Raw genomic sequence first — 12,559 nt, 5'->3', positions numbered from 1 at the left:
GGACTCAGGAAAGACTCTTCCTACCTGACCTAGATAGATGCTACAGCTGCACAAGTGTCAGGCAGATCTAGGGACCTTCGCCAGCCGACACTCAAGTTTCACACATTTCCGGGAGAGAAAAAAAAAAAGTATGTATGTATGTATGTATGTATGTATGTATGGAAATGCACAGAACCCATCAGTTATTACTGCATACATACAAACACACACACACCCTTATAGAAGTGAATTAAATCCTCAGGTATTCGATTGCCGACATGAAGTCAGCAGATATTTAATATCAAAGACAATGTGCCTGAAGAACAAAAGCGTTTAGCTGAATTTCCTAAAAGTGTGACATTTGTGTTTATAGGCCATTACCATCTGATCGCTTTCACATGTAACACTTTAGGTCACGACGTTGCTACCAGATGACCTTTTCCAGGTAGCGTTTAATACTATAATGTGGACCCACAGAGCTCATGCTGTACATGTCTGCGCGGCCTATGCGACGCCCCGTGGCTGAGCAGGGTCAGGAGGGCTCTTGTTGTGAAGCTAATTAGAACGCTCTGTGTTTTCCCCTCCAACCGAGTAAAAGGTCAGTGTGCTAGAGAGACTCAGCACGACTAGTTTGGACATGTGCACGGATCCTTGCGCACAAAAACACAGTACGTGGCATCACCTCATTCACCACAATTTACTGTCAGAGCCCTGGTTTGAGAATCCTCGCAGCTTATTGTCGACACATCTGCACAGGCTGCACAGACCAAGATCTCATGTTGCTTCTACACTTGAAAATATGACGTTGCTGACCTCCAAGAAAGCTGTTGCTTTGGTGTAAAGTCCATAATCACCTGCCTACATTTTTCTGGGTCTGGAGCTAAGCCCATCTACATTGCACAACATTTCCCCAGTTGTTTGGCGTATAAATGCAGATATTGGTCAAATAATGCTTGAACACCAGGATAAAAGCTAACCTTCAGCTAAGGCAGCAACAGTGTAATTGATCTTGTATGTTTCCCAAGTTTCTGTTGCTCACCAACTTGAGCTACAAAAGTGCTAGCATGCTAACATTTGAAAATTTACAAAAAGAAACGGAAAAGAGAAACACCACAAATCTGTGTCGTCTTCAATCACCAGATCCCAAACTTAACGGGTTTCATGAAAGTTGCCTTAAAGATTTTGACTTCCATAAATCTCAAAAGAACCAGAGGCTTTCTTCTAAGAATCATCTCATGTCTCTTGACGCATAGCTCAGTACACCAACGATGGAAAAGTCATGATAAATCAGAGCTGAAAAGCAGAGGGTGGTCATGCTGTATCTTTACCAGTTAGCAGGTTAATACAATACTATGCCTCTAAAATGTCTATCAAAGTAAAGTATGATGTCATTACATCCTATGATATAAAGAGCATTATTGCTGTTTGTATATAGTGATTCACAATTTGAAAAAAAGAAGCGAACATATCCCTCTGGGCACACAAATAAAACAAAAAGAGGAAAAGAAAAAAGGTGACTGGTAAGTGGGAATGTGTAAGCTGTGCGTGTTACATTATAAAAACGTAGTGCTGCTAACCACTTTATCCTAAACTCCCAGTCATCCACCAAGCAAGTTTACTGCACATTAAAGTCTGTGTAAAGTGAATTTTCTTCTAAACACATTCATAGCCACATAATAAGTTAGTGTGTATGTAAAGTTTGCATTAAGGTAGTTATGTTATTTATTATTTATATGCTATTTATTTTATATGTTAATTGTTTAATAAAACATTTTGTTACTGATCTGTGGTCCTGGACTTCATTCACAATGAGTCAGGGGGGCCCCATGGTGTCTCCTGCCTAGGGCCCCAGGGGGTCTAGAGACACCCCTGCCAATGTGAACAACTAAATGAGTTTGACTTCAACTGCCAAAACATTAGCAATTTATCTGCTGTGAATTGAAGTGAAACTGCTTTCAGTCAGAGCAGCCAAACATCTACAAATATGTGTGTGTGTGTGTGTGTGTGTGTGTGTGTGTGTGTGTGTGTGTGTGTGTGTGTGTGTGTGTGTGTGTGTGTGTGTGTGTGTGTGGGGGACGGGGGGGTGGCAATGAATAAAGCAGAACAAGATCAGGTCTGCCCTTTAAATTATAATTTCTGTAATGGCAGCACACTTCGGAGGATTATTGCTAAGATTCACAAGGAGAACAAAAGACAACAGTCACTGCAAGTGAAGCACCACAGAAAGCTGGTGAAGGAAATGTAATGCCATCTCTTTCCTCTACATTAACGTGGACCCGCATTTTTAAATATAAAACCAATGCAAGTGAAAGATGCACTTGAGGTGAAAAAACCCCACCGCTGATCATTGTTTTGTTGCTTTTTAATTTTCATGCAATGTCTCTGGGTAACCGTTAACACATTTAATAGGCGATGTAAAAGTCAGATCTTTTTTTGGGAGGGGTTGCTGTGCAATGTTTTCATAAGAAGAAATATAGAACAATCTTATTATGACAAAAACAACGTGAGGTTGTTTCTTTTTTCTAAAGCTCAGTTGGTTCCTGGTTCAGTCATCCCACCAAGACCACCCAACGCCCTGGACTCTGGATCCTTGAGTATGTTCTGCACCAGTAAAAATGGCGGTAAATGGCAGTGGTACCACACCCAAAGAGCAGCTGCTTCCAGTGTGTAAAATGTATTTCCCACCTTTGCAAACCGAATGGTGAACTGTTTCAGCGAAGCTCCACAAACTCAGCTCGAGTACTCCTTTCGATTTGTAAAGGAGTAATGAGTAATCAAAAAGGATTTAAAAAAAAAGGAGTAATCAAATATCAATGACTAAATGGGGATAATGCCATTATAAAAAGTACAATTTAGTCAAAGGAAAGAACTGAGTTTGTGGTTCAGAGTGTGGTGGGGTGTAGAGAAAGGTAGTTTGCAACCAATGGCTTTTTTCATTGCATTAGTTTGTAAATGTACCTTTCAGGCCCAAGACAAAATTAGATAAAGAAGTGCATACTTCACCTCATGGATTTTCAATAGTCTAATGAATCCTTCTTTTGTAAAGGAGGAGAGGGGCAGATGAAGATGGTCGGCTTTCATAACACAAATTACTGGGGAAAAAACGCAAGTCAACAGAGGATAGGGAGCCAGAAAGAAAGGGATGGAAGGTTACCTGTACATATATTTTTGTGGAAGAATAAAAAAGGTATACCCCCTTTCCATTCCAACCTTTAACAAATCCAGACAATAAAAACGTTCAGACCTTAGCGAGATTATGTGATGAACAGCAGCATGTGATGTATAACACAATGGCATCATTCATTTCTCAACTACTAAGGCAAAATTACAGAAGCGCTGAGTGAAAACTGAGTACACCTCATGATTCAGCAGCTTGCAGAACCACTTTTAGCAGCATTAATGTCAAGTAATTTTCTGTGTAACATTATCAACTTCTCACATTACCGTGGGGGAATTTTGATCCACTCTTTTTAACATTCTTTCAGTTCACTGAGATTTTCAGACATTTATTTATATACATCTTTCTACAGAAAAGAAATCCTACCAAAGCATTTGTATCCAGTTGTGGTCTGGACTTTGGACCACTGCAACTCCTTGAATCTTTTCTTCTTTTAGGGAATTGGTTTGAGATTTTAGCCCTGGCAACCTACCCAGGGTGTGCCCTTGCCCTTGGCCTCAGGAGAACCGGGATAGACTCCAGCAGATCCCTGTGACCCCAAGCAGGAATAAGCAGGTAAAGGATGTGCGGTTGGAGAGTTGCTCTTTTTCAAGTATTAACTGCTGGACCGATGGCATAGAGTGAACTGTTGACTCATAAAACTCAACGTATCCAGGTCATGTTTGTGCAAAACAAATCCAAATCACAAACCTTCCACCACCATGCCTGACTATAAGTGTGAGGCACGTTTGCCGTTATGCTGTTTTTGTGTGAGTGTGTGTTCTGGCCAAACATCCTCTCTTTTGTTTTTTTCTACAGGAAATCCTACTGAACAAATTATCCATGACCAGTTATATTTTCTGATATCAACATGTAACATACTAACTGAGGCCAAAGACTTGAAGCTCTTAATTTTTTGTTTGTTGTTCTCCCATTTCTGTGACTACGGTACCAGACCATGGGGGGGGACCTTGTGAGATGTCCACTCCTCAGAAGGTGTGAAACAGCCTTGAATGGCTTCCAACCATAGATAGTCTCTCACTGTAGAACGATAGACTCCAAATGGTTTGGAAATGGCCTCAGAAGCCACTTTGGCCCTCAGCAGCAGTTGCTTCCCTAAGATCTTTGTTGTTGACTTTTCTCCTTGGCATTGTGTCAATGTATTCATTCTTATGCAGTTTGATTTTCATATCCATATGCAGGTCCAGTTCAGCATGTGACCAAGTCTTCCCCTCTCAGGACTGTCTATTAAAATTGGATGGCATCCTCTTGTCATTAACTGCACGGGACTCCGGGGGATTTTCCAGCCCTTTCCCTCAACGCCGCTTTCAGATTCCCATACAGCCCTCAGCACTGCGTCGATCAATGGCCCTGATTAATCCATTTGTTAGGTCTGCAATAAATGAAGGTTATAAAAAGGTAGCAAGCATCAATCTAGGTAGTTAGCAGCAACAGGCTAAATATTAGGTCCTTAAACTGGGTGAACGCCATGAACCCGCAGACCTCATTTTGAATGTTACTGGTAAAGTCTGACGACAGTTAGAGCCACCGTTTAGGAAGGGTGTGCAGTTATGATTGTCTTTTTCTTAATTTTTGTTTGATGCAAGATGACGTTTATTTCTATGCATTCATTCTATTCTACAGCGAATTTGTTCTTAATATATCTGTTTTTAATTTCAGTTTAATAACAAAGTATGAAGCCGTTAATCAAATAGAAGAAGAAAAAAACAACTAAACGGACTGGTGCATTTTTTTAGAATTAAGGCCATTAAGCACCAAACAGACAAGACAGCTTCACCAAGAGCAATCAGAATCGTGAAACTGATAACAAAAACAGAACATTCGTTCAACTTACTTCAACACCGAGAGCCGAGACCGTTTCTTAAAAAACCTCATAAAAGCGTGCATTTCAACCACAAGACAATGGTTGTTTCCATTTATTCATCTTCATTCCCAATAAAAGCCACCAGCTTTATCTCTGTACTAAAAGCAATGATGCAAGGAGCCAATAAAAGAGGATGTTAAGAGAGTCATACAAGTCAAATACAAAGACATTTGTGGAAGCAGAAAAAACACGCAAGTACAACAACATAAGAGTGTCAGAAGTACTGATAAATTGAGGCGCATCAAAGCCAGTGTGAGAGCAGCTGTCGGTGCCGTGCTCAGCAGCACTTCAGCAGAGTGAGAACCTGCTCGATTCGGAGCTCTCTCAGGGCTCATGCCAAGTATTCAGTACAATCAAGCTGCTGCTATAACTTAACGTCAGAGTGTATTTATTTTCAGTACACTGCAAATATATTCTGCCCCCATGGCTCAGTGACTGGAAGTCCATACGCTGCCTAATGACCTGCATAAACCTAAATCAAATAATGATACAGCTCCGACCACCAGCCTCATTTCCACATCATTACAGAGGGCTTGAGTATTGATAACTTATCGACTCCATTATTACCAGCTGAAAAATTCACCAGACAACATGTGTGAAAAGTAACGAAGAGGGTACTTAAGGAACTTTCAAAGACGTTTTTTGGTTGAGAGTCCAATAGTTCAGATGTTAATGACCACAAGACACAGCAGCTCAAGAATCCAAACGGGCTCTCAGCTGATGAAACGCTCTACGAGAACATCGATACAGTAGGAAAGGAACGTCTTCAAGAGTCAGGAACAAAGATCCTGTATGATCAGACATTTAGATCGCGAGTAACAACACACTCAAGCAACTTTCACACCTCTACAAAACATGCTGCGAGTTAGAATGAGCATTGAGAACTGGAGTCATACTGGTTCCAGTTCCACACTGGTTTTACCGAAGGCTACAGGACAGAACCTATCCACATTGAAATTTCTGTAACATAAATACATTGTAAGTATGCACCAGTCATTACAAAGTCACTACATTTGACTTTCAAGTGCATTTTTGCTCCTTAGTCAAGGCCAAGCTTTCTGAAATAAAGGCCACAAAAACAAATTATACACATACATATACAAATGCAACAAGATGGACCAAAGGTCGCTCTGTGACAGAAACCGAACTGACAACATCAAAGTGCAGCCTCCTGTTGGCGTTGGAACTGCCGAGCTTTGTTGATGTGAACATGCGAACAAGAAGTAAGGAACGTTTTTATGTCCTTCATAAGCCTCAATGTATTCACTAGTCTGACAGCTCAAACTCAGGGGATATTTTTAGGTTTTTACGAGGGCTGAACAATAAACGGAAGTGTGCTGTTGTCATTAAAGTAAAGCGTAGAGTGGACGATCAGACCCGTTCAGTTCAACATCTCTCCAGAACAGGACACAACAAAGTGGATTCCTATCAATTATCTAAATAATTTATGCATCACCTTATATCAATTATTCTCTCATCAAAAATACCTTTTTACCAAACAACCATTATTCTATGTTGAAACATTCAGGCATATGTGGGGATTTATGTCAGTAAAGTGATAGAAAGATCTTGTTTATTCTTAGCAGATGCACTGCAGGAAGGACGGACATCAGCATGTAACGCTTAAAATCACTGCAGGTTCCCAAGTAATACCAGTTTCATGTGAACAGGGCAAAAGGGGCTCATTTTAAAATATATAAATCATTTGCATCCTAATACAGCTTTCCAAGTAGAGCAGCCGCAGCTCTAATAAGACAGTGTACCACTTTGCCTAAATATGGTACAAAAATGTGCAGTAGTCAGTGCAACTGGTTGTAATTACATTTAGTTTGGTCATGATGTGAAATGCAATATTCTGCCTGCAGCTAGTGCTTTTTCTTTCCAAAGCTCTGCCGTGTCACACACAGATTTATGGAGTTCAATGCTTGTACGAGCCACGTTTTCTGTGCTGCAACAATTTCAGTATAACTGACTGCTGTTTAACATTTACTATCCGACTAGGATTATGTCACATTGAGTCGTTTTGTTTTCAGATGTCCCTGCTGGACACAGGATCTTAGTTCTGAGATATGGATTTGTTTACTGTCAAAGTGCAGATGTTGTTTTCTCCGTTCACTGTGAGGGAAAGAGGACGGAAAAAGGATCCAAAAGCGTCACATTATCAGAGCCTGTGTTTAACTATATTTATACAGACTCACTCAAACCTGTGTAAGTGATTGCCAAACTAATTCCAGTCATTAACCCCCTCTCACAGATCAAAGAAGGAATCCTGATACTCCGACCAAAACTGCAAACCACAACAAAATCAATATCTTGTGTCTTCTCGAAACTTTCCTAATAAACCTTTTTTTCCCTTTCTTTTAAGAGCCCACTTGTCATCTCCAGTTAGGCCTCACCTTTGACTCTCGTGCACAACATAAGTGCTCACACTGTGGTTTTTTTGGAGAAAAAAAAGAAAAAGGAATCACAACATGCTTTAATACACACAAGCAGCTCTGCACAACTGCAAATACACAAACAATTCAATAGCTGTCATTTTGCTCAACAGGGAAATAAACAACACTGACCAGTGGGCCAGGTAATCGTGCAGCCTTTCCTTCTTCCTCTTTTTCTTTTGTGTCTGAGAGGCTCAGAAACTTTCCCACAGTGCAGAACATCATTCAAGGCCACTCGTGGACCTGCTGATGCACGCTGCTCAACTCAGCTCAACCTTTAGTATCTCACGCTCTTGATTTCTTAACAACTGCAGATAAATTCCATCTTCGTAATGAGTCAATGCAAAAGAAAACAGCTACAAGTGAAAATCCGTTTTCAGCCAGGGCTTCCCTGGAGGTGCCATCTCAAAAGAATCTTTCAAAGAAGTTTATCTTTTGATTAACTTTAATTTGTATCATTTCACAATAACGCCAGGCAAGAGTTTCTATTTCCTTTACATAGGTTTGTTCCACCGGTTTGGAGACCTCCACCCTTTTCCCAGTCCCCGGCTAGAGCCAGGCTAACAGGACTGACGATCACAGATCTGTCACTAGGCCTGTTGAAAAGAATTTTCCAATTCTAAATCGATTCTCATTAATTCCTAAAAATCGATTTGTATGTCTAAAGATCGATTTTTTTTTTCATCATTACATTACAACTTTTGGTATTTTTTACTTTATGCCCAAAATAGAATGTTCTGTTGGACACGAGAATAACTTGTGCCATGTTTTTGTCTTTAAAAAGGTATGAAAACATTAAAGTTTTCAGTTATAATTGGAAAAATTGTCTATGTTTCCGAATGCAAGGCAGACTGCTAGCTATGTGCTGCTAAGGTGTCAAGAGGAGTAAAGGAGAATACGTGATTTAATACCAGCAACTTGATAAAACATCTCAAGACGCATCATAAAGCTGAATATACGGAGTTTGCTAATGCGACTGCAAGACCACAACAGCAAACATTAGTTCAGGTTCTGCAAAAGCGACAGACGATGGCAAGAGAAAACCCACGGGCCGTTAAAATAACGGAGGCTCTAACCCGTTATATAGCTGGATGACCAGCGGGCTGTCGGCGCGGCACGTGGCCGGGGGGCTGCGTTCCCAGCGCGACCGGGCCGCGGAGGAAAGCCCAGCCGGCTTTGTTTAAAATAGTCATTCTACTCCTTTTATTTATTTTTATTGAATTTATCTGTTGCAAATAAAACTTGTCTTCCAATTCATTGCATTTTTCATTGCATTTTTTAGCCTAGTTATTTTTATATCGTCTTGGTACTCGGTATCGGCAAGTACACAAAATAAAATACTCGGAATGAAAAAAATGGTATCGGGGCATCCCTACTAATATTAATATGTTGCATAACTACAGTCATAATTCATGCAACAGCTCAAAAAACTGTTTTAATAACACTAACCCAAATCGATCTCGGAATCGAATCGGATCGAATCCAATCCTGATAATCGATTCTGAATCTTAAGAATCGAATCGATTCTTGACATTTGAATCGATACCCAGCCCTGTCTTTCACCCGGACTCCTCGGGTCGTGAAGTCTTTCGAGTGCCTCGTCCTGGATCTCAAGGACATCCCAGACTCTCTTCTGGGTCCCCTACAGTTCGTCTGCAGTGCCGACAGACAACACAGCCCCCATCCACCCACCCAAAAATCAGTCCCTTTCATTGGCACGACTCTCGTCACCCTCAAAAGACGCATCCTTTCAGGATTCCTGCTCATCAAATGCTGCTTCTTTTAAGTTTACAAACGTACTCTTTAAACCTAACATGCTGTGAGCAACAAGGAACATCAAACAGCACATAAAGCTCCCCTTTCCAGGAGTGATTCCAATTATGGCTCCGTCTTAATTCCTTAAAATCAACAGTAGCCTCACATTTAATGATGTCTTTGTTTCCTGGGGGCTTTACACTTGACGGTTCTACTTGTGTCCTGACAGCAACCGAGTGTTATAGTCAGTGCTTGTGAGGGTTACGTGACTAAGTGATATCCACCATCATTATAATGGAAGCGCTCTGTAGCCAAGAGGTGATGAAATAATCAGGTGGGCAGCTCTGCAGCTGATCCCACGGCAGCTTTATTAGAGCTGGGATCCTCTGCAGCCATTCATGAGCTTTCAGGCTCCCCCTTCACACACAGCAGAGTAGCCTCCTCCAGGATGGCATGACGCAGGAAGCCACTGATTTGCCACCACATCCCGGATGGAACACCAGTCATTTCAAAAGGAACGGCATCATTGCAACCGAGTGGGTCTTTAATAAATAATTGTAATTTTGAGACTCATCGGACCCGGTCTGCGGTCCGTGTACTAAACCTGAAACTGTAGCACAAACAGCCACTGATCTGTGCTGAGGCCCAATAACCAAAGGCCATGTGACGGCAGATAACGCTGGTGTTAGTGGTCTTCTGAGGCGCTGATGGGTGGACTTTGTCCCTGCTGAACCAACAATGTTCCCACCAGTTTCTGGTCTTCCAGTGAGAAGGCAAATAAGAGTGTCCCAACTCATCAAACATTTGCTCTAAGTTTGATGGAACAACCCCTTCTGCTGATCTCTTTACTCAAAGCTTTCACTGATAAATCCTCACATTTTAAACATATTGTCAGCACTGCAGAAGCAGAATGGTGTACCAAAGTCCAAATCCCAGAAACTTTAAATTATTGATTAAAAATCATTAGATTTCAAATCCCAAAGACACGGGATAGTATGGGGGGAAAAAGCAGAATGCAATGATTTGAAAAACCCATAAATTATGGGTTTATGCCATTTACAAATCCTTCCATTCTTTTTTTCCCCACCACCCTTTTTTTTTATTTTACGTATCATCCAAACATTTTGGGATTCGAGGTTGGACATGCACCATCTCAATCACTACCTGGAAGCAGAGCATTCAATCCAAACTCCCCCTTTAATGCACAAGGCTTTCTCTATGTATTTTTTTCTCCAACTTTCCTCCTCTACCCGAGGCTTCCAGCCCGGAGTCTATTTGCTCCAACAGAAGACGCACGTCTCTGCAAACAGCTCACAATTATTTCTGGTTATGTTTTCACAAGGAATCTCAGCAGCTAACAGTAATGAGACTGGAGGAAAACTGTTTTGTTTGGGAATCATGTTCCGGGCAGAAAGACACACACCAGGATTTTGAATTTCCAGAATGAAGTGGAATAAGAAAAAAACAATAGCTAGTCTCTTCACAGTTGTGCAGAGATCAGTGAGACAGGTCTTCCTGACAGGCTTTCAATCATTTTTCTGCAACAGGAGTCTTCATGGAAGGAGCAAAAAGAATGCGAGGCTCCACAGACGGCACTTGCACATTCAGGTCTTTTGAGGCATTTTGTTGGCAATAACAAGAAAATACATTTTAATGAGGATTATATCTTAAAAATACTGAAAATAGAGCCAGAAAATGTGGTGCTATATATCCCATTAATAAAAATGTAAGAGGTTTTATGGAGTACCGCATGTTCAAGCTTAATCAAAGGCTTTAGATTTCTCAGTTCCTCCATGAGCACCGACGCCGTCCCCTGAGAGTTGTCTGAACCCGACTGCAAACGCAGTTCTTGCACAGGTCTGTGCATCAACCATAATACAGAAAAACGAAGCCACTTCTGAGATGCACATAAACAAGCAGAATTGTTACCCTGTCCTTCATCCTCCAGCTCTGCGCTAAGGCCTTCGAGCCCTCGATCTTCTCCAAGTGTCTTTTCTTCATGAAAGCCAAAGGAAGCTTCCAGTCGTTCATGTCGGCCTCCTCTTCCTCAGCCAGGCCCACGGCCGGCGAATGAAGCAGGTCCAGGTCCATTTTCATCAGTGCCCTGGGAAGGGAAAGCTCACGTTAGCAACACAGATTTGATCATTTGATGAGTAGGTTCTTTTTTTTTTTTTTTTTGCATCTGCCCTTTAAAAACAAGCTGAAACATTATGATAGCTCCAGCCGTTTCACCATCACCAGACAAGGGTTTCCCCAAATATCTACATCAATCAACAAATCAAATCACATCTGCCACTTAACTATTTCTCTGAATGTTTCATATTATTTTAATCACTTTTTTCCCATTACAATGCCATTTTCAAGTATGTGTTCCAAAAACAAAGCATCAGAGCAAAAGAAGATGTTTTGCAACCGAGGCAGACCCAGAATGGCTGTGCAGCCAAGCTAGAATTCAGCTCCTTGAGGGGACCGTGGATCATAAATAATAAATCAGTCAAAACAGAATATCTGCACAACACAGTCCAGAATGACACAATACTGTTTTTGGGCCAACTAAAATGTTCCACAAAAATAAGAAAAGAAAAAGCACTGAAAGGACTTATTCAGGTCACTGGTGATCCTACTCACTTTTTCTTTGATCAGATGATTCTTGACTTCTAAAAGAAAAAGGTTTAACTGAATTTTTTTTCCTTCCATTTTCAAAAATTACAGTTTCCTAACTCCTTGCTCTGAAAGCAACAACAGTAATCAAGATCTTGTCTTATTTCTACTAATCAAGCCTGTCACAAATATTTGAGCCGATCACAACTGACTTTGGTTGGATCTATCCTTTGACCTCAATTTAAAAAAACAACAATAGGAAAGCAAACAAATGTCATTGACCGTCTGCATTTCCCTTCTTCAGTCCTGGTATTGACCCGACAGCATTTATATGAGGCACGGAGACCGCGCTGGAGTGAGGCTGATCAGCCAGATCTGCAGCACAAAACCCGTATGATTGAGGACAAATCCAGACACAACTTCCCCAAGGTCTTAATGAAAAGTCTATGATATTCATTGTTCAAAACACCACAGAGCTACAGCACCACAGCTTCCTGTCCAACATGTTAGTGCTCCGTTTATAGCTGCTGGTGCTGGACACCAGACACCTACATTAACTGCACCCCTCTCCTCTGTGGCCTCTGTGCAATGAGCAACTGTTTTTTGGTGTTATAGTTTTACACTTCCCACTTCACAGGAACAGGGATTTCTGCATGGCGGCGAGTTGTGTGGAAGAAAATAATGGGAAGGATCTGAGGCTGCAATGTTTCAGAAGTGCAAATCTGAATAGTTCAGAAGCAAGCTGCT

At 41.2% G+C, this 12,559-nt stretch overlaps 1 protein-coding gene across 4 annotated transcripts in view; it reads right to left on the bottom strand.

Moving 5' to 3' along the window:
- Nucleotides 1-12,559, bottom strand: part of rptor (regulatory associated protein of MTOR, complex 1) — a 199,369-nt gene that overhangs the window by 182,305 nt on the left and 4,505 nt on the right. For all 4 annotated transcript variants that reach the window (XM_061725000.1, XM_061725009.1, XM_061725019.1 and 1 more), the window contains exon 2: nucleotides 11,141-11,315. In XM_061725000.1, the coding sequence (XP_061580984.1) occupies nucleotides 11,141-11,308 (168 nt within the window). In that variant the 5' untranslated portion in view covers nucleotides 11,309-11,315. The remainder of the gene's footprint in view (nucleotides 1-11,140; nucleotides 11,316-12,559) is intronic.

This window comes from Cololabis saira, chromosome 1, assembly GCF_033807715.1.
Source record: "Cololabis saira isolate AMF1-May2022 chromosome 1, fColSai1.1, whole genome shotgun sequence".
NCBI lineage: Eukaryota > Metazoa > Chordata > Actinopteri > Beloniformes > Belonidae > Cololabis > Cololabis saira.
This window is presented reverse-complemented; position numbering and strand designations above follow the sequence as displayed.